This window comes from Pelecanus crispus, chromosome 5, assembly GCF_030463565.1.
Source record: "Pelecanus crispus isolate bPelCri1 chromosome 5, bPelCri1.pri, whole genome shotgun sequence".
Classification (NCBI taxonomy): domain Eukaryota; kingdom Metazoa; phylum Chordata; class Aves; order Pelecaniformes; family Pelecanidae; genus Pelecanus; species Pelecanus crispus.
This window is the reverse complement of record NC_134647.1, coordinates 18,558,957-18,583,484: the sequence shown is the minus strand read 5'-3', so window position 1 is coordinate 18,583,484 and position 24,528 is coordinate 18,558,957. Positions and strand designations below refer to the sequence as shown.

General features: G+C 59.7%; 3 protein-coding genes across 3 annotated transcripts; 2 read left to right on the top strand and 1 right to left on the bottom strand.

The window, feature by feature from the left end:
* The first annotated feature begins 92 nt into the window (after positions 1–92).
* On the top strand, positions 93–4,909 carry RNF25 (ring finger protein 25). Its single transcript, XM_075710412.1, has 10 exons — positions 93–130; positions 228–302; positions 376–478; positions 595–662; positions 1,381–1,450; positions 1,567–1,638; positions 2,380–2,520; positions 3,337–3,426; positions 3,785–3,919; positions 4,036–4,909. Exons 1-10 carry the CDS (start codon positions 93–95, stop codon positions 4,741–4,743), a joined length of 1,500 nt encoding a protein of 499 aa, XP_075566527.1. The 3' UTR covers positions 4,744–4,909.
* Positions 4,910–8,897: 3,988 nt separating this feature from the next.
* On the bottom strand, positions 8,898–12,458 carry BCS1L (BCS1 ubiquinol-cytochrome c reductase complex chaperone). The gene is made up of 7 exons (XM_009491541.2): positions 12,120–12,458; positions 11,713–11,852; positions 11,403–11,597; positions 10,967–11,030; positions 10,415–10,584; positions 9,840–9,957; positions 8,898–9,150 (listed from the first exon to the last, which is right to left on the bottom strand). The coding sequence occupies exons 1-7, from the start codon at positions 12,437–12,439 to the stop codon at positions 8,898–8,900; spliced, it is 1,260 nt and encodes a 419-aa protein (XP_009489816.2). The 5' UTR covers positions 12,440–12,458.
* A 1,614-nt stretch (positions 12,459–14,072) lies between these two features.
* On the top strand, positions 14,073–23,859 carry ZNF142 (zinc finger protein 142). The gene is made up of 8 exons (XM_075711041.1): positions 14,073–14,390; positions 14,996–15,634; positions 15,896–16,159; positions 16,692–17,504; positions 17,736–17,913; positions 18,594–21,816; positions 22,776–22,881; positions 23,266–23,859. The coding sequence occupies exons 1-8, from the start codon at positions 14,108–14,110 to the stop codon at positions 23,763–23,765; spliced, it is 6,006 nt and encodes a 2,001-aa protein (XP_075567156.1). The 5' UTR covers positions 14,073–14,107; the 3' UTR covers positions 23,766–23,859.
* Positions 23,860–24,528: the final 669 nt, after the last annotated feature.

The following is a 24,528-nucleotide window of genomic DNA, read 5'->3' as shown; positions in this document are numbered from 1 at the left end:
CCCGCCGCCGCCGCCGCCGCGTCGCCTAGCAACGCCCCCCGCGCGTGCGCCCTCGCTGCCGCTCCGCTTCCGGTTCCGGGGCGTGCGGGAAGATGGCGGCGGCCGATGAGGAGGCGGAGGCGACGGACTGGTAACCAACCTCCCCCCCCCACCCCCCCGCTTCCCTGGTCCCGGTGCTTCGCACCCCCGGTGCCCCGCACCGCCTGACGCCCGTCCGGTCCCCGCAGGGCGCTGCCGCCGGAGGTGGAGGTGCTGGAGTCCATCTACCTGGAGGAGCTGCGGGTGGCGCGGGGCCGCGGCAGGTACGTACCGCGGCCCACATCCCCCCCGGGCCCGGCCCCGCGCCGCCGCCCCTCACCTCGGCCTGCCCCACAGGTGGGAGCCCTGGGAGATCAGCATCACCCTGCACCCCGCCACGGCCCAGGACCAGGACTCCCAGTACGTCCGCTTCACCCTGGTGCTCTCCGTGCCCCCCCAGGTAGGCTGCCGGCCCCCCGCGCCCCCTTCCCTCCCTGACCCGGGTCTCTCTGTCTTCCTGGTTGTGCTTTGGGTGTTTCGTTTTGTTTTGTTTTGTTTTTTTCTTTTCCCCCCTAGTATCCCAACAAAGCTCCGGAAATCTCGATCAGGAACCCACGGGGGCTGTCAGATGAGCAAATTCAAAAGTGAGTGCTGGGAGGGAGGGGAGAGGGCAATCCTTTCCTCCAGAGATCTGGGAGGCAGAACTGGTGGAAAAGCCTTCTCTCAAATTCACGTGGCTCCCTGTGTCCGGTTAACAGATGGGAACAGGTCCCTAAATCACCTTGTCTTAAATCTCATGGGAGCCACAGGTGCTGCATTTGACACCAAGGGGTCCACCGTATGGTTGTTCCCCTGTGGTCCCCCTGAATTGTAATCTAAATCCCCTGGGCCTTTGAAGCTGTTGGTCCTGCTTTGACAGAGGTGGGACTGAACCGAGTGCTCAGGCAGCCCATTGTTGCCTTTGTGCTCCTGTCCTTGGTGCAGCGGAGTGTGTGCAGAGAGACCCTGGTACCTGCTGGCAGCACAAGAGTAACGTGGCTCCCACCAGACCTGCTTGGGGGCTGCCGTCAGATAAACGAAGCCTGAGATTCACCAAAACTGAAGGGTGCTGGGTGAGCTTAAGCCAAGGAGCCAAGCAAACCTGCTCCTGCAAGTCCTCTGAGGACAAAGGCTTCCTGTGCACTAGCTTGTGGGGAGCACGTGAATATGTGTGTGCACATGTGCCCGTCCCATGCTGCAGGCAAAGCCTGAAGGCCAGTGCTCTATTTCTTCCTCCTGTCATTGTGGCAGCATGGCAGGTATGTGGGACAGTGAAAAGGTGTGGCTAAACTTGTGTTAAGTATTGCTGCTGCTTTGCTGTAGGATTTCCCAGACCCTCAGAAGTGTTGCTGAATCCAGGCTGGGGACAGAGGTGCTCTACGAACTGATTGAGGTGAGAGTTGGGGGTGACCAGCCACAGCCACTGGTCCCTGACTGCCCGAGGGATGGGATAGCCCTGCGTCCACAGGCAGGCTAGCGAGTAAAATGTTTGCTTTAATGCTTCTGCAGAAGGGGAAGGAGATTCTTACTGACAACAACATTCCTCATGGCCAGTGTGTGATCTGCCTCTACGGATTCCAGGTAGGAACGTGTCCCCTGACCCCGCAAGCTGGCTGGGAAGTGAGGCAAGCGAACAGGGAGACTGGGGCTCAAAGCTTGGCATATCGGGCGGGGAATGGGGTGTGCCTCAGCAGCCCCCCACCTCTCTGGTCCGTAGGCCATCCTACTCGGCATGGACCTTCCTAAGACAGTATGTACTACTCTCTCGGTCAGCCTGAAGATAACCATCCACAGAAACAGGGCATAGGGGCAGTGAGTGACGCCAGAGCCTCTCCAAGGGAGTGGGTAGGGACTGGGAATACTTGCTGGTGCATCTCAGCTTCGCTGTGTTGGTCAAACCCCACCTGGAGTTCAGCACAGAGGTGGTCAGGAGTGACTGGAACACACCTGTTCAGGTGCTGAGGTCTGTGGGAACAGGGGAGCTTGCCTTGTCCAGGTTGCAAGGAGAGGCGGTGCCTGCCTGGGAAAAAACACATTGGGTGGGAAGATTGCTTCTTACACAGGAACATGTGCAGATAAATCAGTCACAAAAACTTTGCAGCTTGACATTAGGAGTATTTCTCACTCTCAGAATAGGGAGCAGTGTCCCAGTAGGAGCTGAGGAGGTAGAGATGAAGCCCAGCAGATGTTATGTGTCTCTGCCAGCAACAGCGCTAGTTCCCCACTGCCAGTGCTGACATGGGAGCGAAAGCCCACCTCAGCTGGGAGGCCACACAACCCTGTGCTCAGAAACCCTTTAAAGCTGCCCTTTCTCCTCTACAGGAGAGAGAAGCCTTCACAAAGACCCAGTGCTACCACTACTTCCACTCCCACTGCCTGGCTCGCTATGCCCAGCACATGGAGGAGGAGATCCTCATGCAACAGGAGGAGAGAGAGCAGCACCTGGCACCATCCCCCAAACAGGTACCAGGCCCTGGGCTCCCCCCACCAGCCCCCTGCACAGGCCCTCATGACGTCTCTGTCACCCCCTTTGGGACACAGAACGAGGGCTACCCTGACCTGGCAGCACAGTCAGTGTCGTGCCCACACTGCGTATCAGAGCGGTGATTAGACCAAGCGATCTCCAAGGGCCCTTTCCAACCAAAATTACCCTGTGAGATTTTAGTATTTTAGCCGTTGTTTTATTGGATCTCTGGGTCAGCGCCTGCTGTGTGAGGGGGCAGGGGAGTTGGTAGCATTTTTTGACTTCTGGAACCACAGGAGTTAGAAAAGAGCTCCTTCCCTAGTCCTCGAACTGCAGGGGTGTGCAGCAGGATGAACATGATCACCTGTGTTCTGGGGTGATAAAACCTGCCTGAGCGCATATCGGAATAGTCGGCTGCAGAGCAAACAGCACAGCTAAGTGTGAAACAAGTCAAAGGCTCCTTCCTGCAAAACGCTTTCAAAGAGGTGCTGCCTAGATGACACGCTCCACTTTGGAGTGGGGGAAAATAGATGCTAGGTTAAGGAGGACTGGAGCTGTACGTGCTGACAGAGGTGGTTTGTACAGCAGTCAGCCGCTGGAGCACAAATCCCAGCGTGCCTCATGATGGAGACACCTTCTGTAGCAGTTGCTGAGACACCAAGCTGCTTTCATGATGCTGGAAGCTCCCTGGGCTTCCCTGCCCTGGCAGAAGAGTGAAGGCAGCCACCCTGTTCCACTTCCAGGCTGGGGATTATCTGGCAGTGCGTGGGCTGGGTCGTGGCCGGGGCTTGGTATCACCTCTCGCCTCCCTGCAGGAAGTTGGTGTGCAGTGCCCTGTCTGCCGGGAGACCCTGGTCTACGATCTCTGTGCTCTGAAGGCGGCGCCGCCCCCGCAGCACCCGCTGGTAAGAGATGGGGGCTCACCTGCCCAGCTGTGCCCGCTTGCTGGGTGGCTTAAGCTGGGACAATATAACAGATGAATGAATACATGGTGCACGCTCTCAGGTCCTCCTAGGCAGCCCATCCAAAGGGCAGGTCATAAAACCCAGCAGGGTGTCTCCTGATTGTTTGATGTGTCCACAAAGAGCAGTCTTAGTTGCATAGCCCCGAGTTTTCTTCTCCTAGACCATGAAATGAGCTCTGTATCCCGTGTTCCTTCTGTGATCAAAGGAGGGTTTGGGGAGTAGCTCTTAGCGCTGCCAGCTGCCTACCCATGCTGGGTGTTGAGAGAGCCCTTGTGCCACCTTGCTTTCTGCCACTCAGGAGCCGTACAGGCCAGATGCCAAGATGCTGCAGCACCAAGAAGAACTGCGCTTAATTTTCAAGAGACAGCAAGAAAAAGGGGGCATCATTGACCCTGAAGCAGAGAGGAACCGTTACTTCATCAGCCTCCAGGAGGTATGGCACCGGGGGCAGAGGGCTGGCGAGTGGGGCCCTGGACTGCAGGACCAAGCGCTAGCATCTGCTGTGGGGCTGCCCCATCCCTTTCTTAACCAGCGGCTTCTTTCTTCCAGCCTCCAGCTGCTGTCGATCCAAGCCAAGCAGCCACTGCCTCCGAGCCACCGGTGAGTGCAAGCGCTGTGGACGCGCCCCAGACACCCAGCCAAGCCTCGGCGCCAGAGGCCAGGGAGGAACCCGGGCGGCCCGAGAGGCCTGCTGTGCCCAGGGAGCAACAGAGCAAGAGGGAGAGGCACAGAGGGGAGAGGCCAGGCCCCAGAGGCCAGGGCAGGCAGTCGTGCAGCAGCTTGCAGGAACCGGCAGAGGAAGCCTGTCATCTGCTCCACAGCTCCAGGGGGACCAGGGGCTTCAGCAGGAGACCAGAGCGGAGACCTGGTGGGAGGCACAGTCAGGAGTTTCCAAAGCCTCACAGCAGAAGCAGGGCTGCTGCCTTGGCTGAAAGAAAGGAGTTGTGCCCTGAAGACCCCTCACCAGTAACAGAGGCAGTGGACTTGAAAGAGGAGCACCGTGATGTGGAGAGATGGACCCCGGAGGAGGGGGCTGAGGCCCGGGGCAGGGAGAAGGAGAACCTGGCATTCAACCGCAGCGACCACAGAGCAGCTCCCAGCTGGCAGGGCCACCACAGGCCCTGGGATTGCGGGAGGTGGGAGAGGTCCAGGGTCCAGGAGCATGGTTCCTACCCCAGAGTGCCAAGAGGGCGAGGGGTGTTCAGGCCCAGTGGACGTCGAGAAGCCCATCTTCTTGAGAAGGAGAGTGGCTCCTAGCAGGAGTGGTGAGGGGCTGGGCTGAGGGAGGGAAGGGCCGTTTCTGGGGAGAACAGTGAAGGCTCTGGTGGAGCAGTAGCAAGCAGACACCGTACCCCTTGGGAGGGAGGAGGCAGTTGGCATTGTGGCACAGCTTGGGACAGGCAGTGTCTCCAGGGTACGTGCGGAGCGACTGGCTGTCACCAGCGTTAGAGAAGCTGACTCCCAAAAGATCACATCAGCCTTGGTCTTAGAGGACTCAAGGGGCAGAGGAAGCCTTGACCAGGGACCTGCAGCCATCATCCCTGTATGGGAGCTGCCAAGAAATGTGCATACCTACAGAGCAAATGGACTGAGCCCAGCGCGGTGCCACAGCAGAGCCAGAGTTGTGGCAGGACCTTCCCTGGAAGGCATCCCGGTGGAGCCGTGGTGGCAACAGGTGACGAGGCAGTGCCAGGGCAGCAGCCTGGAGCTCAGCTGGCTGTGTCCCCCAGTCCTTCTCAGAGCACCTTCTCAACTGCTGTCCCTTGGAGACAACATCGCTTCTCCCGCAGCCCTGACCGCTGCTCAGCTGATGGGCTTGGTCAGCCAAGTCCTTTGTATGACAGGACGCTTCCCAGTCCTAGCCAGGAGAGCTATGTTAAGCTCAAGTCAGCACACTGGCAGGTCAGGGCTCTCTGGTGGCTGAGGCTTTGGGTTGGCTTCTGCTCCTCCAGGAAGCCTGAATTTAGCTGGAGCTCCTGCCCTATCCTTCAGCTGCTTTTGTGCAGGCGGAAGCTGATGGGGGAGACCTGGGAAGAGCACTCTGCCCTGTGACCTCTATCTGTTGGGATCCCCCCTCTAAGGCCAGGCTGTCTCTTGGAGCTCCTGACAGCCCGGGGTGAAGACATACCCCAATACTTTGGATACTCTTATCCTCCTTTTATCTTCAAGCTGACCTTGCTTCAAAGAAATGAGGATTTGTGGTTTAAACTAACTTAGTGCAGTTCCTTTTGCTGCTGCTGCTTCACAGATGTAAACAGTGTCCCAATCCAGAGCGATGACAGGTGATCCCAAGCCTCTGAAGTGGGACACTTGCTATTAAATTAATTTGTTGGGTCTTCTTCAGAGCCTGCTCCCTTTGTTTTCTCTGCCCTCTCGCTCCTGTTCTTTGCTGTTTGGAGCAAAGGCGTTGATCCCTGGTATTGCTCGCTCCCCTTGCTGCTCCCTACACCCGGGGCTGGGGCAGAGACCTTCCTCTGGCACTCCTGGGTGGCCAGAGGGCTCCCCACTCCCTGCTTTGCCTGCCTCAGTGTAAGCTGTCTGGCTGACCTAGACAGTATCAATTCTTTCACACTTGTTCGTGCCTTGTGCCCCCCACCTCTCTTGACCACACACGGGTTGTTAGTCTTCCTCTTCCTGCTGAGTGCAAAAATAGCTGTGCTGCAATGGACTTGCCAGAGCTTCGGGTGAGATCCCTAGGAAACCAAGGTGCTATGTGCCGGCTGGGAGGGCGTTTGTGCTGCAGCTGCCTGACCGATCCTTTGGTACATGAAGGGTGAACAAAAGCTGTCTCTTGAATGGGCACTCCTCAACTGCTGCTCTGCTCTCTCCAGGCCTGGCCTGGTCTGAAGGGGCTGGTTTAACCCACTGCCCAAGAACCTTCCGTGCTTTAATTTCCAACACTGGCCTATTTTCAACCCTAATGCTCAAAGCATTTTTTTCCCCTCCTTGGTCTGAGCCTACACTACCTGTCCTGGGCTTGGGGATCCAAGAGCCAGATGTTGTGCCCCTGTTGGGGACAAGAGCTGAGCACTGGCTCCCTGAAGAGAGCCCTAATTGTTCTTCAGTGCTCACTCTGTCCTTGTTCCGGCTGGTTTCTGGGTGAACGGCCTGTCCACACTTCAGTGAAAAGGTGTAAACTTTATCTGACATTGGTGCTTGCTCTGCTGCCTCCTGCCTTCACTTGTGAAACTGCTGTGCTGCAAGAAAGGTGTTTGATCACGTCCTGAAAGAAACACAAGGATTTCTGCCCCTCACAGCAGCTGAAGCTCCTTGGCCTCTTCCAGTAAGCCAGGCTCACTCTCAGAAGGGAAAACACTGTGCCCAGTGTTTGGAACATGGGAATTCAGCCATGGAAATTGGACTCAGTGAGGACTTTAGTAACTTCAATCAAATGCCAGATGTGTTAGAGGGGAGGGTTTTTTCCTGGCAGTAGGGATTTAGGAATGGCCCTCACCTTTTTGACTCACTGCTGTCAGCCTGGAGCAGAGCACATTTTGCAACAGCGTGTGGAAATTAATTTGGGCTAAACAAAACAAACCTCGAAGTTGGAAGGAAGGAATGGAGCCTGCACCCTGCCTGGAGCTCCTAGCTTGGTGTCCACCTGCGTCACCCACCTACCTCACAGGGCTGTTGTGAGGCTTAACTGGCAAAAACACTCAGGCTGGGCAGAAGGGCACCAGTGGTATCTGTAGCATTAACACTATTAAAAGAAAGCAGAGTGACAGATGTTGCCTGTGCTCTTGTGTGGTGGCATTGGGGTGGGGGTCTGTGTCCCCTCTGGTTCTCCCTCACCACTTCCCCATCCTCCCAAACTGCTGCGAGGTGTTCACCAGTCACTCATTGGCCAGTTTTGACCCCAGCTTTGTGAGACGAGGCTGGATCCGAGCAGTCAGCCTCTGTGGGACAGCCAAGCACAGGGTTTGAGATGCCAACAGCAGCACCCTGCTCTGGGAGCTGCCCTGAGTCACTAGAGACCCCCCCCCCCCCCATGGCCACAGGATCAGCTCTTCACTTGCAGAAACATTTGTGCAAGTCTGGGGTTGCATCAAAGCAGCACCCGCTTGTGCTGAAATTCAGCCAGGTGGCATCGGCTGGGCCCCTTCGTATCCCAGCACGCTCTCAGCTTCACCCTTGGCTCTGCAGGCTAAGCAGCAACCTAACATTTTGGGTTTGACCTCGAACCAGCTTCCCCCAAGGTGACACAGCCCCCAAAGCGAGGACATGAACATAGGGCTGGCTCTGGGGAAGCTACTTTCAGGACTCTGAACAAGGACTGGGGAGGGGAGAGGCTCTGGCTGGCTCATTTTGTGGGTCAGCGTGCACACCCTGACCCCTGGCTCCATGGTATTGGGAAGGAAGCACAGAACCTGCCTGCTTCTTGATTGCATTTCAGGCACCTGTGGCTCTACCAGCCCACCCAGGACTTTTGTTCCTGGCAGGAAGGAAACCCAGTGACAAGGACAAGGCTGCGAGACTGCCAGCAGCTGGCCAAATCCCTCCTTCAGCCACGCAGGGCCTCTCCTGCTGGAAGGAGAGGAGTAGTCACCTCCAATGGGCATTTCTGCACCTCACACTAGGCTGGCCTGGCTGCAGAAATTCCCGTTGGGGTTAACATCAAGCTCTTGGGAAGATACTCTGTAACCAGCCAAAGCCTCTCATCTGTCCCCACACGCAGGCCTGCCCTAGCTCCAGGGGCCCCACATCTCCTCTGGCAGGAGAGAGTCATGCCTGCCCAGGAACGATGTTTAAACAGATCTGCAACTTGGCATTGCAGCCCTGCAGGGCAGGAGCTGTGGCAGCAGCCTGCAGCCTGAGGGACAACAAGCTGTCTCTTGGGAGCTGTTTTTTTCTGAAACACTCTAGATTTGCAGTACTGGCTGTGCCAGGCCCTGTTCAGGAGGGCTCTGGACCAGCAGCTGGATAGTGCGGCAACTAACAAGCAAAGGGACCAGAGAGCCAAGAGCCGTGTTGTGCACTTCACAGAGGATATTCACAAACCAGTGAATACTGTTCTCCCTTCAAAGACCAGCAGCTCTTTAGCAGTACAGCACCCCAATGTCCTGGCCCAGGGAAATGCCTGTCTGGGGCACCCCCAGGCTGCCCCGCAAAGAAGGGGATTCACATCCAGGAGCCTCGGCAGCTTACGGCAATCCCAGCAGGAGGCACATGCTGGTGAGCGGGGCCGGTGCAGTAGCACCCAAGTCTGGGGAGCAGTAAGAGCCAATCCCCTCTCCCTGCTGCTAGGCTGGCAGCTCTGACTCGCCGCATGTTATAACAAAAAACCAAGGCCTTGGAGAGGTAGAGGTGAACAGACACCTGGCCTGCATGGCTGGGCAGCTCCATGGCATCCCTGGGATGGTCAAGTCCTTGTCCCAGTCCTCACAGCATAGCAGGGGAAAGCTGGCCCCCGGTCACAGCAGGATGGAGTGTATGTTTGCAATGGCTCCTTCAGGGTCCATCTTGTAGAGCATGAAGTGGCCCTGCACCTGGGCAGCGCTGATCTGTTTGGAGACCGCCAGCGCCTGCTCCGCAAACTGCTCGGCTGCAGCCGGGGGCTGCTCAGGGTAGAAGCGCTGGAACATGCAGGCAAGCTGCCAGCGGGAGCAATGGCCCACGTACTGCTTGAGATCCACGCGGCCGGGCCGCACCAGGGCCGGGTCCAGTCTGTCGAGAGACACAGGGGTGCCTTGAAAACCTGATCAAAGTTTTCTCTGCAGGGTGGGTCCTGCAGGAAGCCCCCCTCCACGCTAGCACAGCCAGCGTCCTATCTGCAAGGTGCTCTGCACTGTGGGATGGGTGGGAAAGAGGTTTGTCCCTGAGGGGCTGAAGGGGGAAACTCAACCTAAAAGAAACAGGAGACCAGGGGAAGGGCTGGCTCCAGAGGAGGACAAGCATGTCCTGGGAAACAGCTCCGCCCATCTCTGTCCCATGAGCAACTTCTCTGAACAACCCTCTAGGCCACCTCAGTCTGGAGTGAGCCAAGCCTGCCACAGGGCAGCATTTGGCCAGGTGCTGTGAGCCCAGGCCGCATCCTGCCAACCCAAGGTGCTGCGCATGGGGCCAGCGTTTCACAGCACGGCCACAGTCCCAAAATCTGCAGATCCCCATGGGCAGGAAGCTGGTACTTCTGAAGGGCACAACCATGGTCTGAACAGCAAGGAAGCATCTGAGGCTCCAGCAAAGGGGATCCTGATTAGCAATCAAGGGATTTGCATCCTGAGGGAGGATTCAGGAAACCTGAACCCCGAGTCTTCACACTGGAGGATGCAAATAGCCCTCCATAAAGGTCATCAAAAGGGAGCAAGGTTTTCCCATGCCACCCTCCCTGTTCCCTCCCAGAGGGCAGCTCTAACCTGTCCACGTAGTTGGTGGTCATGAAGACAATCCTGGCCTCCGTGGAGGCCACACCATCCAGCGCGTTGAGGAGGCCGCTGAAGGTCAGGCGCCCCATGCCTTGGTACACAGCCGGGTCTGAGGACAGAGGTGTCCGAGATCATATCCATCGGCCACACACCCCGCGCAGTCCTGTGGGCCACCTCACTATGGCCTGAGGCTTAAGCCAAGCTCCCCACTCTCTCCTTCTCCTGAGGCTGACCCTCTGCCTCTCCCTGGCTGGCAGCACATTCACCTCCCTGGCCCACCTGCACCCTGGGAACCCAAAAAGAGAATGAGGGGGAAAGCGACCCCTTCCCTCATACTGAAAATAGCTGGGCAGAAGCGTCTTTGCCTGAGGATAAAGGACACAGTTCTCCCTTTATGTGGCCTAGCCAAAACTGGGCAAGGTCTAGCTCAGGCCCTGAGGTCCCAGAAAGCTGCCCACTCCTGGTCTCTGCCGGTGCAGCAGAACAGCCCAGAGTCCAAACCACCCCCCAGCACAGCCAGCAAACCTCCCTCCCACTGCTGGCCCGGGAACAGGGGCACCGCTCACTCTCAGCGGCGAGGTCCCGGCTGACGAAGGCAGCATCCACGTCCTCCAGCAGGATGATGCTTTGCTGAGGTGCCACGCTCAGGAGGTGATTGAGCCGGTCATCGGAGAGGCTGTGGTCGCTGAGGCTCAGCAGGCAGATACTGTACTGCAGCTCCCCGGCCAGGGCTGTGCTGGGAAGGACACAAACCACAGGGGTGAATCACAGCGAGAAAGCCTGGAGCAGAGGCAGAATGGTATCTCCCTGCCCAGCAGCAAGGGAAAGGGCAGAGGCATCCTCCCCCAGTGGGGATCAGATATGGGAGGCAGGTGGGAGCCCCTGCTCAGCCCACCGGTGCCATGCAGCGCTGTGTAAAGCCAGGGCACGAAGGGCTCGTCACCCTGACCTGTCACGGTACCAGCAACGTGAACGTTGACACCAGGCACCACGCAGAAGGCACAGCCCACTCCTGCATTTCAAATCCAAACTCATCCACACCTTCTCACCAGAGACTGCTGTGCCCCAGAGCGGGCAGCTGGCAGAAAAACTGCTGTTAGCCAGCTGGCAATACTCACATGAAGCTGCTTTTCCCACAGCCAGGAGGACCATACAGGAGGTAGCCTCTTCGGTAGGGAATCCCTAGGAAGACAGTGTCCTTTTAGGAACCAGCTGGGTTGCTCTGAGCTCTCTCCCCCAGAGCTGTGGGGCTACACCAGAGGAAGGCAAGCAGCAGGACAAAGTTTCTCTGCAGCTGTCTCCAGAGAGGACCACGAGCATCCTGCCCCACCCCACAGCAGCATCACAGGAGCAATGAACTCCGTGGTTTATTGTGGCTTCCAGGATTGGATTGAACCGAGGGGAGTTTGTCCCTTTGCAGACCCAGGCCTGACCTCAGCACCTGGGCTTGCTCATCTCTGGGATGTGCCCACGGTGGTGCCCCACAGCCATGGCTGCAGGGGGGTAAGGACCCACGCTGGGCACGGTACCGAGGACACCATGCTGGAGCCTTGCCTCTCTCGCTGTACCACTTGGGGTTGTCGATGAACTCCTTCACGTCCTGGACCAGCTTCTCCGACACACCTTCCTCCAGTACCACTGAGCTGAGAGGCCGCCGGCGGCGGGGGAAGCCGAACTGCCGCCACTCTGCTCCCATGGCCGTGTACATGATCGTCCTCCCCTCCTGCTGCTGCAGAGCCAGCTCCCGGGCTGCAGAGAGAGGCAGAGGGGACAGCTGGCAGGGAAAAGGATCTCGCATGAAGGCCGGGGCATTGCTGGGGAGCAGGCTGTTCCCGGCAGGGCCCCACGCAGCTCTGCTACAGACCTTCCCGGAGTATATTGAAGAAGATCTCCCGGTTGGTGCCCAGCGCAGTGAAGGTGACAGACTCCCAGGGGGTCCCCGTGTGCAGGTCGATCATCTGCTTCTCCCGGTTGCGCTCAATGCGAATCCACTTCCTGCGATACCTGGGGCGGGAAGACGGGGTTAGGGGATGGTGGTCCAGCACCACTCAGCTGAGCCTGGCTCGGGTCGTGCATCAAGGAGAACACTCATCTCGGGTAAAGAAAGCACTTCGGTGAATACAGACTCCTCTCACTTTCAATCTCCTGCCCTAATCCAGACCCAAGAAAGAGGCAGGATCCTCTCTGCTGCCTCCACAGGCTCCCCAGGTTGGAGTTTCCTTGCTAAAACAAGGGTCAGTCCCCAGACTGCTTTCCCCTACCCTCCCTTACCAGATGAAATGGTTCCCAGGGCTAGGGACAAAGTCAAACTTGGTGCTGACACGCCCGCTTTCATGCTGCAGGTACGATGTCTCGACGCTGAGGTGCTGCGTGTGCTTGGCGTGGTGGGAGATCCAGTTCAGCAGCCAGTGATAGCTCTTATCCTTGCTGGGCACCTCCAAGGTGATCATATAATGGCGCCTGAAAGCCACCAGCCCGAACTGGGCCCCTTTCCGGGCTAACGCCAGGGCTGTGCCCACCCCAACGAGACCAAACCCAGCCCCAAAGTACGGGTTGTCCTTCAGTGCTAAGATGAAGTCAGAAAAGGGCATTGTGGGAGGTTAAACGGCTCCTTTCCACAGCATCGTCTCTGCACCCTGGAGAAGCACAAACCTGCATGGAAAGAGAAGGAATGAATGGCAGCAAGGGATACAATGGATCGCCTGCAGTTCCCTGGCCTTTATCATGGCTGGTTCTCAAGGTGAAAGGCTGCCTAGCACATTCAGATCTCCCACGTCCATGCGTATCTTATTACTGGGGGTTCAGACAGCTGACGGCCACAGGAGCCTCCTCCCTCTCTGCAGGCCACTGGGCGAGACAGGTATGAGGAGGCCAGGAGCTGGACGCTCTCAAGCAAGCACAGGAGCATCTGTTGCTTCTTCAGCCATGACAAGAAGCCCAGAGCTTTACACAGTTTTATTCTTTAAACGAGAACTACAATTATTTAAGGTTTATTGTTTGAAAAAGCTTTAGTGCATCCCCAGGCTGAGCCAAGATCTGGCTCTTTGCTGCTGGCAATGGGCACACGGCTGCGGTGGAAGCAGCATCTCCATGTCTGGATAAAGGGCACCAGCCACACGCTTAGGGGGCTCAAATTTTCTCCAGCTCCCTCAGCAGTGGTCTGTCAGATATAGGGCATGAGGGGGAGCCTCCCATGACAGACAGACACACTCAGCTCCCTCAAGCAGGGCCCCAGCTCCCTCAGAACAGGGTCTGACCCCGCAGCAAGGCTCCTTCCCAGGGCAGGGCATCCCCGGCCCCACGGGAAGGCCTCAGACCCACGGCAGGGTCCCTGCCCCGCAGTGGGGCCTATCCCCCCGCAGCCGAGCCTCAGCCCCGCGGCAGGAGCCCACCTTCCCCCGCAGGAGACCGGGCCCCGCACCGGCCTTCCCCACAGCAGGCGCCCAGCCCCCGCCCGCCCCACGGCGGGGCCTCCGCGCCCCTCACCCCCAGAGCGGAGCCCCACCCCAGGCAGGAACCCGGTACCAGCCCCACCGCCCCTCACCGCCGCGCCGCTCTCTATGGCCCGGCCCGGCCCCGCCCCCTCACTTCCGCCCGACGCCGCTTCCGGTCGCTGCCGGCTCGCACCGCAGAGTGGGGCCGGGGCGGGCGGCGGGGCCGCGCGAGCCGCACAAAGGGCGGCGCTCGCTCCCTCCCGCCCGCCCGGCGCGCGCCAGCGGGATGTACCGGGGCCGGGGGCACCGGGGCCCAGCTTGAGCCCCCGGCCCGGGGTGACGGGGACCGGCCGGGACCGCGGTGCGAGGAGGCTGGGGGCGGCCCTGGCCGTGCGGGGACTCGCGGTGAGCACCTCCTCGGTGGGGCCGGGCCCGGATCCGGGGGGCGGGCTCGGGCTCCGGCCCACCTGGCCTCGGGTCTGGGGGCTAGGCCCGGGTCTGGGCCCGCCTGGGCCTGGGGAGCAGGCCCTGGCTGTTGGGCTCAGGGAGAGGCCCCCGGGCGCCTTTGGGGAGGGTACGGGGGTCCTCGCACCCCCATCTCCCCCGTGGCAATGGGTTTTGCCAGCAGCCTGCTCGGGGCACGGCAGAAGGGAGCCAGCGCTGAGGTACCCCGGCTCATACCCCTCCCTGGGGACTGGCACCGCAGGACAGCCCTCAAAATCCTGTAGGACCCCTGGGCTTCTGGGTTCTCCCTCATTTAAAGCGCTTTTTTCTGTTTCAGAACGAGAGGCCCTCTGCCCGGCACCAAGCCGGTGCCCGCTGGCAATGAGTGCAGAAGTGGCTGTGTCTGAGGCTGCCAGTGGGGAGATGGAGGCCCTGTGCTCGGAGCTGCTCCTGCCCACACCGGGAGAGGCGGGAGCCATGGGAAGCCCCGGCGCAGCCAGCACCGGCCTGGCGGGGATGCCCCCACTGACTGCCAGTCAGGACTTGCTGCTGGCGGAGGCGTCGATGCCTGGGGAAGGGGCTCACGCTGAAGGAAGCAATGTGGAAATACTCATTGAAGCTGTGGCTGGCAATGTGACACTGAGCAACGCAGCCAATGCTACAGGTACAGGGTATGGGGAGGGCAGAGTGGGCCCCTTGGTGCTCAGCAGAGGGAGAGAGGTCTAGCTGGGGGTCCTGTCCCCTCCAGCCAGCACCCATGGTGCCCTCGTGTCTCTGACCCTGTGTGTGTCATGAGTCCGGTGCCACGTTTCAGCGCAGAGCAGGCACGAGCTGGGTGTGTAGATGGGGAGGGGTGGCCATGGGAGCCACGGACCAAGCAAGGAGGTCACTCCAGGCTGTCAGCAGGGACCAGGCAGAGATCTCCACCCTGGAGACTGCTGCTGCCGCCCCCAGCTCACTTCTCACCCGGGCCCAGTGTAGGGGCATCCTGATAGAAACAGGCCTGGGCTGGCCTTGCATTGCTGGGTGCCTCAAAGGTGCTAAGGGACAGACCTGGTCATTGTGGTCACCTGGGTGATGGTGTCCCTGCTCTGATGGGAGCATGCATCCTGGGATACCTTGGGCAGGGGGAGGGCTGTGGTTCTCCAAACTGTAATTTGTGGCAACAAGCATTTATCCTTCTTGTCTCTGAGCTGGAACTGAACCGCCAGTCCCAAGCTCTGGGCCTGGTGAAAGTCCTTTCTAACACTCTCCCCTTGCTCCCTGCAGAGGTGCTGGTCAAAGTGGTGGAGCTGTATTTCTGCGAGAGGTGTGGCCAGAGCTTCCCAGAGGCCTCCCTGCTGTCCCAGCACCAGTGCCTGCTGCTGGCCCCCCCAGGGCACCTGGAGCTCCCTGGGACACTGTCTGCTTCTGCCAGCGAGGGCCAGAGCGAGCCAGAGGGTTCGGAGCTGCCCGGAGCCGGTGCACAGGAGGGCTCTGCTCCCGAGCGTCTGCTGTGCCCCGTCTGCCAGGAGGCATTTGCACAGCCCGGCGAACTCAAGGAGCACTTCAAGACCCACCGCGCCCCGCTGGGAGCCCTGCCTTGCCCTGAGAAGGGCTGCTGCTTCGCCACGGAGGACCGCAAGCAACTGCGCAGCCACCTGCGCTGCCTGCACGGGGCCTCCCCTGTGTCCTGTGCCTACCGTGGCTGCCCCCTGCTCTTCCCCAGCCGCCCGGCCATGGAGCAGCACCACCGCACCCACTTCCCCTTCCACTGCGGCTGCTGCAACTTTGTCACAGCCAATGCCAAGCTCTTTTGGCAGCACAGGAAGGGCCATGCTGTGGAGCCCCCTGCGGAGATGCCCACAGCAGGCAGCCCCCCTGTCTCGGCCACTCATGGCCCCGAGCAGCGCTGTGTCCTGTCGTTGGGTATGGCTGGGTGGGGGGGATCAGGGCCTGTGGGTGCTGCAGAGGCTGGCTGTGTCCCAGTTACAACTGGGATGAGTAGGGGGCGAGGCTGTGCTGCTGGAGACCCTTGTGCTCTGGTGGCTTTCTGCAGCTTTCCTTCTTCCTTGCGACACAGTTTGTGTCCCCCATCTCAGCCAGGAGGTTTTTTTGCATGTGTCTGGGTGAGGGGGGGTGGCTCCCTCTCATCTGGAGCATGACAATCTCTGTCTTTCCCCACTGAAGCAGCAGAAGAAGGGCAGGAGGAGGTGGGGAATTGCCACCCTGGCTGGGAAGCTGCCGCAGCAGAAGCCAGGCCAGCAAAGCCTGCAGGCACTGGGGAGGGCTCCTTGGAGGGGCAGAAAGCGTCAGCCGGAGAAGAGGAGTTGGACAGCGGTGAGGATGAGTCGCCAGAGGAGGATGGCGAGAGCCCCTGTGAAGGCGAGGCCAAAGAGGACAGGAAGGTGGCTCCCGAGAAAGCCAGAGTGCCGCGGGCACAGCACTTCAAAGGTAGGATGCAGGGCACTGCTGGGCCAGACCAGGAGCTGCTCGGGCTTTGTATTATGAACAAGCAGCACGGCCTCGAGACTGGCGGGGAAACGTGGGCCGGGCTGGTGGGACGTGGGGGTGCTGTGCCGTCCGGCAGCCTCATGTCTCCTGCATGTACTGGTGCCCTGTTCCCCCCTCCCCTGCCCTCTACCTAAGCAAACACGTCCCTTCTTCTGTTGTCCGTCCTCAGCTGCTGCCAGGCCCAGGCAAAAGTAGGCAAAAGTCTGCCTGGCTTTGGGGAGCTGGGGCACATGAGCAGACCCAGTTCAGGCTGCGCTGGATTATCTTTGCCAGTGTTGAGCTGGAAAGAGCCCACCTGAACCATGCTGGTAGCTTGCGGCAGGGACAGTCCCTCCAAGTAAATGGCTGCTGTGTGACCACGTATATGATAAGCCCTCACCCTAGCGCAGCTGGATCGGGGAGAGAGCATCTGCCTGTGATTTTCTTCTCTGTCTCTTCCCTGCTGACAGCTCCCCCTGCTCTACTCTCACAGGGGATGTCGCGGAGGGCTCTGAGTACCTCTACAAAACCCACATGTGCCCCGAATGCAAACGATGCTTTAAGAAGCGGACGCACCTGGTGGAGCACCTCCACTTGCACTTCCCTGACCCCAGCCTGCAGTGCCCCAACTGCCACAAGTACTTCACCAGCAAAAGCAAGCTGAAAATCCACATGATGCGGGAGACAGGTGAGAAGGCCCACCGCTGCCCGCTCTGCCACTACAGCTCAGTGGAGAAGAATGCCCTCAACCGCCACATGGCCAGCATGCACGAGGACATCTCCAACTTCTACTCTGACGTTTACTCCTGCCCTGTCTGTGAGGAGAAGTTTCGGCTCAGCCAGGCCCTCAAAGAGCACTTGAAGACTCACAAAGCTGAGCCCAAGAGGCTGAGCTGCTTCCAGGGGGGCTGCAACTACTGCGCAGAGGACCGGAAGGAGTTTGTCCGTCACCTCAAGGACACTCATGGCATCAAGGCAGTGGAGTGCAAGTACCACGCCTGCTCGCTGCTCTTTGACACAGCCGAGGCCATGGAGGCTCACCGAAAAACCCACTACGCCTTCCACTGCCAGCAGTGTGACTTCATCTGCTCCAACAAGCACGTTTTCCGCAAGCACAAGAAGCAGGGGCACCCAGGCAGCGAGCAGCTCCAGTGCAGCTTCTGCCCCTATGCCACTTTCAACCCTGTGGAGTTTCACGACCATGTGGGCAAGATGCACGCAAATGAGAAGATCCACAAGTGCACTGAGTGCGCCTTTGCCACTGCGCACAAGAGAGTGCTCATCCGGCACATGCTGCTGCACACTGGTGGGTGTCTGCTGCGGGGTTCCTGAGAGCTGAGCCGGGATGGGGGGGGGTCAGGGCTCCTGGGTCCCATCACTGTCTCTGCCACCCTAGCGTCGCTTGGCTGAAGTCGTGGCATGCCCTCATCCCTGCTGTTATCCCCAGCTCCTGCTGAGCTGGTTTCCCCACAGGGGAAGGCAGCCCATGCTGCCTTATCTGGCTGTCGTGCTAAGGGCATTCCTGTGTTGCCTGCAGGAGAGAAACCTCACAAGTGTGAGCTCTGCGACTTCACATGCCGGGACGTGAGCTACCTGTCCAAGCACATGCTGACCCACTCCAACGACAAGAACTTCATGTGCACTGAGTGCGGGTATATCACCAAGTGGAAGCACTACCTGAACGTCCATATGCGCAAGCACACTGGAGATCTCCGGTACGAGTCCCAGCCCTGCTGACCTGGCAGCATAGTCAGGTCCTCCCCAAATCCTGCTCTGGGGGTCTTGCTGCTCTGGGCTGCATTGTGTGCCAGACTCTCTCATGCCTAGGGGATGGCTACAGCCTGCTCTATCTGGCACTTAAGAAATGTGGTCTTTGAGCCAGCATGGTGCTGTGGAGGCAAAGCTATCTTTGGTGTCTCCGTGATGCCAAGGAGGTGTATTACCACATCAGTGCAGCTCTGAGCTTGGGTTCATGGGCTCTGCTGATGTTTGTGGGCCAAGGCCAGCTGGAGCACATGCAGGACTCTGCCAAAACGTGTTTCTGCTTCTGTATAATCACCTCCTTCAGGTCTAGTCTGCCTCCAGGGGTGCTGGAGGTGCTGCTGGTGTGATGGGGGGGGGGGGGGGGGGGTGATGCAGTCACTCTATGGGATACCCAGGGAATCTACCTCCTGTCCCCAGGCTGGGGGTGTAAAGCACCAGCAGTGTCAAGGGCTGCAGCAGGGAGGAATTGCTTGTGGTAAGAGCTGCCCAGATGGCAAAGGTCAGATCCAGCAAACCGAACCGCACCCCTTCCCCATGTGTCCAGGACAGGGAAGCAGAGCTCAGCGTGTCTGACAAGGCTCAGCCTGCCCCAGTTCCTCACACTTCCTGACTGATTCTGCTTTCCCCACAGGTACCAATGCAACCAGTGCTCGTACCGGTGCCACCGTGCCGACCAGCTCAGCAGCCACAAGCTGCGGCACCAGGGCAAAAGTCTGATCTGCGAGGTGTGCGGCTTCGCTTGCAAGCGCAAGTATGAGCTGCAGAAGCACATGCAGGCAAAGCACTCACAGAACTACCAAGTGCCCATCTTCCAGTGCCAGTACTGCACCTACCAGACCAAGTATAAGCAGGCGCTGCTGAACCACGAGAACTGCAAGCACACCAAGCAGAAGGAGTTTCGCTGCGCCCTTTGCTCTTACTGCACCTTCAGCAACACCAGCCTCTTCTTCCACAAGCGCAAGATTCATGGCTATGTCCCTGGTGACAAGGACTGGCTGGAAAACTATGCCAGCAAGGAGCTGGAGATCAGCTCATCTGAGGCGCTCTTTGGCTGCGAGCTTGGTGCAGCCCTGCGTGTGGATGCCAGCTCCCCCCTCGCCAGCAAGGAGCAGTGGGCAAAGGCGAAGCCGTCCCAGCTGGAGTCCCAGGGGGAAGAGGGCTACCAGCAAACATTCGTGGTGCCCCTCCTTGGGCAGGGTGCCGCACCACCGGAGAGCAGCAGCGAGGCAGAGGGAGGTGTGGGCGAAGGGGAGCAGAGCTGTCCCACTGCTGGCGATTCCCTGGGAGATGACTGCATGCAAGGAGATCCTGCCGCAGGCTCGACTGAGCTTGCCGCTTCTGGGGATGTGGCGTTGCACTTGGAGGCTGTGAACGTTTCGTCTGAACCCCTCCTGGAGCATTTGACTGGAGAAGCCTGCACAGCGCAGCCGGAGAGCATGGAAATGCTGTCCTGCAAGGAGCCTCCCACAGCCTATGAGATGCTGGGCTCCCAGGATGACCTGGGCTTGGAGGGCAATGACAACGCGCTCGAAGACATCCCGGACTTTGAGGAAGAGGAGGCAGATGTAGAGGAGGATGAGGCGGTGACGCTAGAGGACAGGGTGGCAGCAGGAGACAGCCAGGGAAACAACTCCCTAAGGCAGGCCATGGGCCACCTCGAGGGGTCATGCTCGGACCACCACAAGCTGGTCGCAGACACTGAGACGAGAGAGGCCAGCCAAGCCGAGCTGCAGGAGGCCTGGCTCAGCGTGCTGAAGACAGCTGAACAGAGCCACCCGCCTGTCCCAGAGGATGCGGCCGCCTCCGATGACTGTGTTAGAGGCGGCTCAGAGTCAGTACTGAAGGCACTGCGGAAGCAGGACAAGGAGCAGGCGGAGACACTGGTGCTGGAGGGCAGGGTGCAAATGCTGGTGGTGCAGTCAGAGAGCCAGATCTTTAAGTGTGAGAAGTGCTCGTACATCACGCGGAAGGAGAAGTCCATGTCCCTGCACTCCAAGGCCAGCTGCCAGAGCCGCCGGGCCCCACTCGTGTGCCACGAGTGTGGTGCCAGCTTTAAGCAGCAAAGGGGGCTCAACACCCATCTCCTCAAGAAGTGCCCGGTCCTCCTGAAGAAGAACAAGATCTTCAAGCCAGCTGGTCAGGAACCACCTGGGTTGTGCCAACCTGCCGTCCAGCCTGGTGAGAACAGTGTGGAAACGGCAGATAGTGAGAGGGGAAGCTCAGAGGAATCTGGGCATGCCGAGAGCCCCTGGGAAGCTGAACTGCTGCCTGATAAAACGCAGGCAGCAGGCAGTCCTTCAGCTGGGGAACGGGCCTCGGGCTGTCTTGCCCCTGAGAAATCCCTGCCAGGTGACAGCACAGAGGTGGCAGAAGAGCCTCCCCAGCAAGGGGATGGGGCTGAGCCAGGTGGAGCTGCTTGTCCCCCCCAGCCTGGGAAACCCCTGGAGAAATACCGGCTGGAGGGAGGGAAGCTGCACTGCAATGCCTGCTCCTTTGTGTGCTCCCGTGTCTCCACCATCACCTCCCACGTGGAGGATGGGTGCCGGAGCCTGGAGCAGTTCTGGTGCTCCCTGTGCCCTGAGGCCTTCCGCTCCCGCCGGGCCCTCAAGAATCACTGTGCCGAGAAGCACATTGTGCATCCTGAGGAGGATGGACCCCAAAGCACTGAGCTCCCCAAAGGGGACCCGTCCAGCATTGAGACAGGCCAGCCTGGTGAGCCCCCCCTGGATGCAGCCCCCGCCAAATCCACCCTGCCCAAGAGGAGGCGTTTCTCCTGCCCCACCTGCCCCTTCACCTGCCACCAGGAACGAGCCATGAGGACGCACAAGAAGAGGGGCTGCGTGGCGCTGGGCGAGTTTCGCTGTGCCTCCTGCCCCTTCACCTCCAAGGCAGCCAAAGCCCTGCGGCTGCACCGCAAGCTGCACCGCAAGCACTACAGCAAGCGGCCGCAGCTGCAGTGCCGCCAGTGCGAGTTCACCTGCAAGCAGGCCCGCTGCCTGCGGCAGCACATCCGCATCAAGCATGAGGGGGTGAAGCCGCACAAGTGCCGCTACTGCGAGTTCAGCACCACGCGGCGCTACCGCCTGGAGGCCCACCAGTCCCTGCACACTGGCGTGGGGCGCATCGCCTGCGGCATCTGCAGTCAGACCTTCGGTACCAACTCCAAGCTGCGCATCCACCGCCTGCGGGTGCACGAGAAGACGCCCACCCACTTCTGTCCGCTCTGCGACTACAGCAGCTACTTGCAGAATGACATCACCCGCCATGTCAACAGCTGCCACCGCGGCGAGCTCAACTTCGGCTGCTCCCGCTGCGAGGCTCGCTTCAGCTCCGAGACAGCCCTCAAGCAGCATGTCCTGCGGCGGCACGAGGAGAAGGTGTCCTATGGCTGCCCACGCTGCGGCTTCGTGTGCCACAGCGAGGCCACGCTCAAGTGCCACGTGCAGAAGCAGCACCCGCACCTGGAGTGCGGCACCTGCAAGGAGACCTTCCCCACCCGGGAGGCACTGGAGGAGCACAAGACACAGCATTTTAGCCACCGCTGTGAGCTGTGCAGCTTTGCAGCCAAGGAGCGGCAGCAGCTGGTGCGGCATTACATGGAGAGCCACGAGCCGGCTGCCCCCCAGGACAAACCGCTGCGGTGTCCCTTCTGCGACTTTGCCTGCCGCCACCAGCTCGTCTTTGACCAGCACATGAAGGGCCATGGGGGCACCCGCGTGTACAAGTGCTCGGACTGTGAGTACACCACCAAGAACAGGCAGAAGATCACGTGGCACATCCGCATCCACACTGGCGAGAAGCCCTACAAGTGCCACCTCTGTAAATATGCCTGTGCTGACCCCTCGCGTCTCAAGGTGAGAGCCCTGCTTGGGTGTGGGGGATATATCCTACTGCATCTACATGGGTTGGGGGGGATCCAGACACAGGGATTTGGGGAAGAAGAAGAAACTCCCGAGGGGAAGTTTTGTCCTCTGTCTCCTCTTCTCTGTGACTCCCGCAGGAACAGGTGAGCAGGTAAAACTCATGTGGATACAATATGTTTCCATCCTAAACTCTGCTCCCTGCTGTTGCAGATTAAGGGGAAGAGGGATTTGTAGCAAAGCAAGAAGGTGGGCAGCTGTCCACGTTCACTCCTCTTCCTGCTGACATCTCTAGCATCCTCTGGGTGCGGCTGGCCATGCTCCCATCATGGGGCAGCCTTGCACCACTTGAAGCCAAGTTTGGCTGCCGGCTGGCTAGCGGCATGCCCTGTGGCACCAGTTAGACAGAATGCAGGGAAAGCTCAGCTTTCCTGCAAGCAGAGCCAGACCCTGCCCTCATTTCTGTAGGTGATTAGCATCCTCATGCATCGTAAAGGGCCTTTCCTAGAACAGGAGGGCCAGGCATGGGGTAATGGAGGGGAAAATGGTCTGGTTTTGCTAAAAGAAATATTGACTTTTTTAATGGCCAGGCTGAGCTGGAGCCCTCTGGGGCCACCTAGGCGAGGCTGTGCAACATTCTCAGCTCGGGGCTAGGTCTTTTGCACTGGGTTTTAACCTGGACTTTGCCCTAAATACCAAACTGGGGCGAAAAGCCTGTGCCCCTCCACAGGCTGGGACAGAACAAGCTCAGCAGTACAGGGGTCTCATCCTGACCCTGCTGTGGATCCCTCCTGCCCATAGTCTGCCAGGCAAGCAGACAGCCCTCCTTGCCCCATGCAGTTTGAGATGCCAGAGCTGTCTTTGAGACCCTCGTTGGCACCCCAGAGTCCTGCACATTCCCAGGGCAGGTGGCATGGCCTCATCCTGACCCTGCCCTCTTGCCCTGTGCCCAGTACCACATGCGGATCCACAAGGAGGAGCGGAAATACCTCTGCCCTGACTGCGGCTACAAGTGCAAGTGGGTGAACCAGCTCAAGTACCACATGACAAAGCACACGGGTGAGTGCTGCCCGCCGGGGACAAGTCATGGGGCGCTGGGGAGGGCTTTGGCGCTGCGCAGCCCCCAGCTCGGTGCTTCCTCTGCTACCAGCGGCCCAGATGGAGCTGGGGGAGGACCCCCAGCAGTTGGGGGGCAGCATGTTCTTGTGTGGGTGGGCTGGGGACAGTGCCCCAGGGCAGGAGGGAAGGTGGGGCGATACGGGGCCAAAGCATGGTGCCTTGGAAGTTTGGGGTTTTGAAGTGCCTGCTGGTAGGCTGTGCCTTCTCAGCGCCGAGGATGGAGTATAGGGGAGACCCTGGGGGCTGATGCCATTCTGGGGACGGTGACACCCGCAGGAGGGAGGGCACCGTACCCCCATCCCAGCCACTTCCCCGTTGCTGCAGGCCTGAAGCCGTACCGCTGCGACGAGTGCGAGTACCGCACTAACCGGGCAGATGCCCTGCGGGTGCACAAGGAGACGCGGCACCGGGAGGCCCGCTCCTTCATCTGTGAGCAGTGCGGCAAGGCCTTCAAGACCCGCTTCCTCCTCAAGACCCACCTCAAGAAGCACAGCGAGGAGAAGCCGTACGTCTGCAATGCCTGCGGGCGGGCTTTTCGCTGGGCAGCCGGCCTGCGCCACCATTACCTGACCCACACCAACGAGCACCCCTTCTTCTGCCGCTACTGCCCCTACAAGGCCAAGCAGAAGTTCCAGGTCATCAAACACATCCAGCGGCATCACCCTGAGCACGGCGCCGGTGACCCCAGCCAGGGGGTGGGCAAGGACCCCAGCACGCCCACCGTCCACCTCCATGCTGTGCAGAGGGAGAGGCGGGCCGAGGGGCCCCCTGGGACAGAGCAGGAAGGAGGGTGCCCCATGGAGAAGGACAGTGCTTCGCAGTGAGGCTGAATCCTGACTGCTTTAAGGCCCCGGTGGCACAGGCCTGCTGCAGAGATGTATGTGTGTGTATAGGCATATATGTATATGGGATGTAAAATATGCGGCTGTATAAAAGGAATCTCTCTGCTCCTTTTAATCCTTTTTCTTTGGGCTGTTTGGAGCTCTGTGTGAGCCATGGGGCAGGTGCCTGCAGGAGAGAGGGCAAGCAGAAGCCCAGCTCCCTGTCTCTGTCCCCAGCGCCACTGCACCCAGACCCAAGCCTGCCTGTCACCAAACAATTTATTAAGTTGCTTACAGAGAAAGGACACGGCAAGGGTTAGTAACGGGCACCAGCCAGGAGCAGCCCTGGGGGCTGTAGTAGCCGGGGGCTGTGACAGGGCTCTGCAGCATCGGGGGCAGTGAGGACTGACTCCTCTCCCAGCTCTGCCCAGCCCTGAGGTTTGCTCGGCTCCAGCCTTGCTCCCCTGGCCTGGGGGGACCAGCCCCTGCAGCAGAGCCAGGGTGGGGTGCTGAGCACCATCTCTCTTCTTCCTCACAGCCAAGCCGTGCCCGTGGGCTAGGGCGGGCGGCACATGGGGGCCGCAGAGGGCTGCACCAGTGCAGACCCCACACTTGTGTGGGAGGCATCATCCCAAACCTGGGAAGGGGAGGTCAGCGCCTTCTCCCAGCCCCTGGGAGGCCACTGCAAACCGGGGCACGGCAGCGATGACAACACAGGGATGACACAAACAGCTCAACAAGAGGGTGATGCAGTTGGCTCTGTGGC

Coding starts and splice junctions, on each gene's coding strand:
- RNF25 (XM_075710412.1), top strand. CDS start 93: ATGGCGGCGGCCGATGAGGAGGCGGAGGCGACGGACTG. Junction 479..594: donor TGCTCTCCGTGCCCCCCCAG/GTAGGCTGCCGG, acceptor TTTCCCCCCTAG/TATCCCAACAAAGCTCCGGA. Junction 3,427..3,784: donor CGCCCCCGCAGCACCCGCTG/GTAAGAGATGGG, acceptor TCTGCCACTCAG/GAGCCGTACAGGCCAGATGC.
- BCS1L (XM_009491541.2), bottom strand. CDS start 12,439: ATGCCCTTTTCTGACTTCATCTTAGCACTGAAGGACAACCCGTACTTT. Junction 11,853..12,119: donor CCTGGGAACCATTTCATCTG/GTAAGGGAGGGT, acceptor TTCCCGCCCCAG/GTATCGCAGGAAGTGGATTC. Junction 10,585..10,966: donor TGTGGGAAAAGCAGCTTCAT/GTGAGTATTGCC, acceptor TGTCCTTCCCAG/CACAGCCCTGGCCGGGGAGC.
- ZNF142 (XM_075711041.1), top strand. CDS start 14,108: ATGAGTGCAGAAGTGGCTGTGTCTGAGGCTGCCAGTGGGGAGATGGAG. Junction 15,635..15,895: donor GCGCTGTGTCCTGTCGTTGG/GTATGGCTGGGT, acceptor TCCCCACTGAAG/CAGCAGAAGAAGGGCAGGAG. Junction 22,882..23,265: donor CCACATGACAAAGCACACGG/GTGAGTGCTGCC, acceptor CCGTTGCTGCAG/GCCTGAAGCCGTACCGCTGC.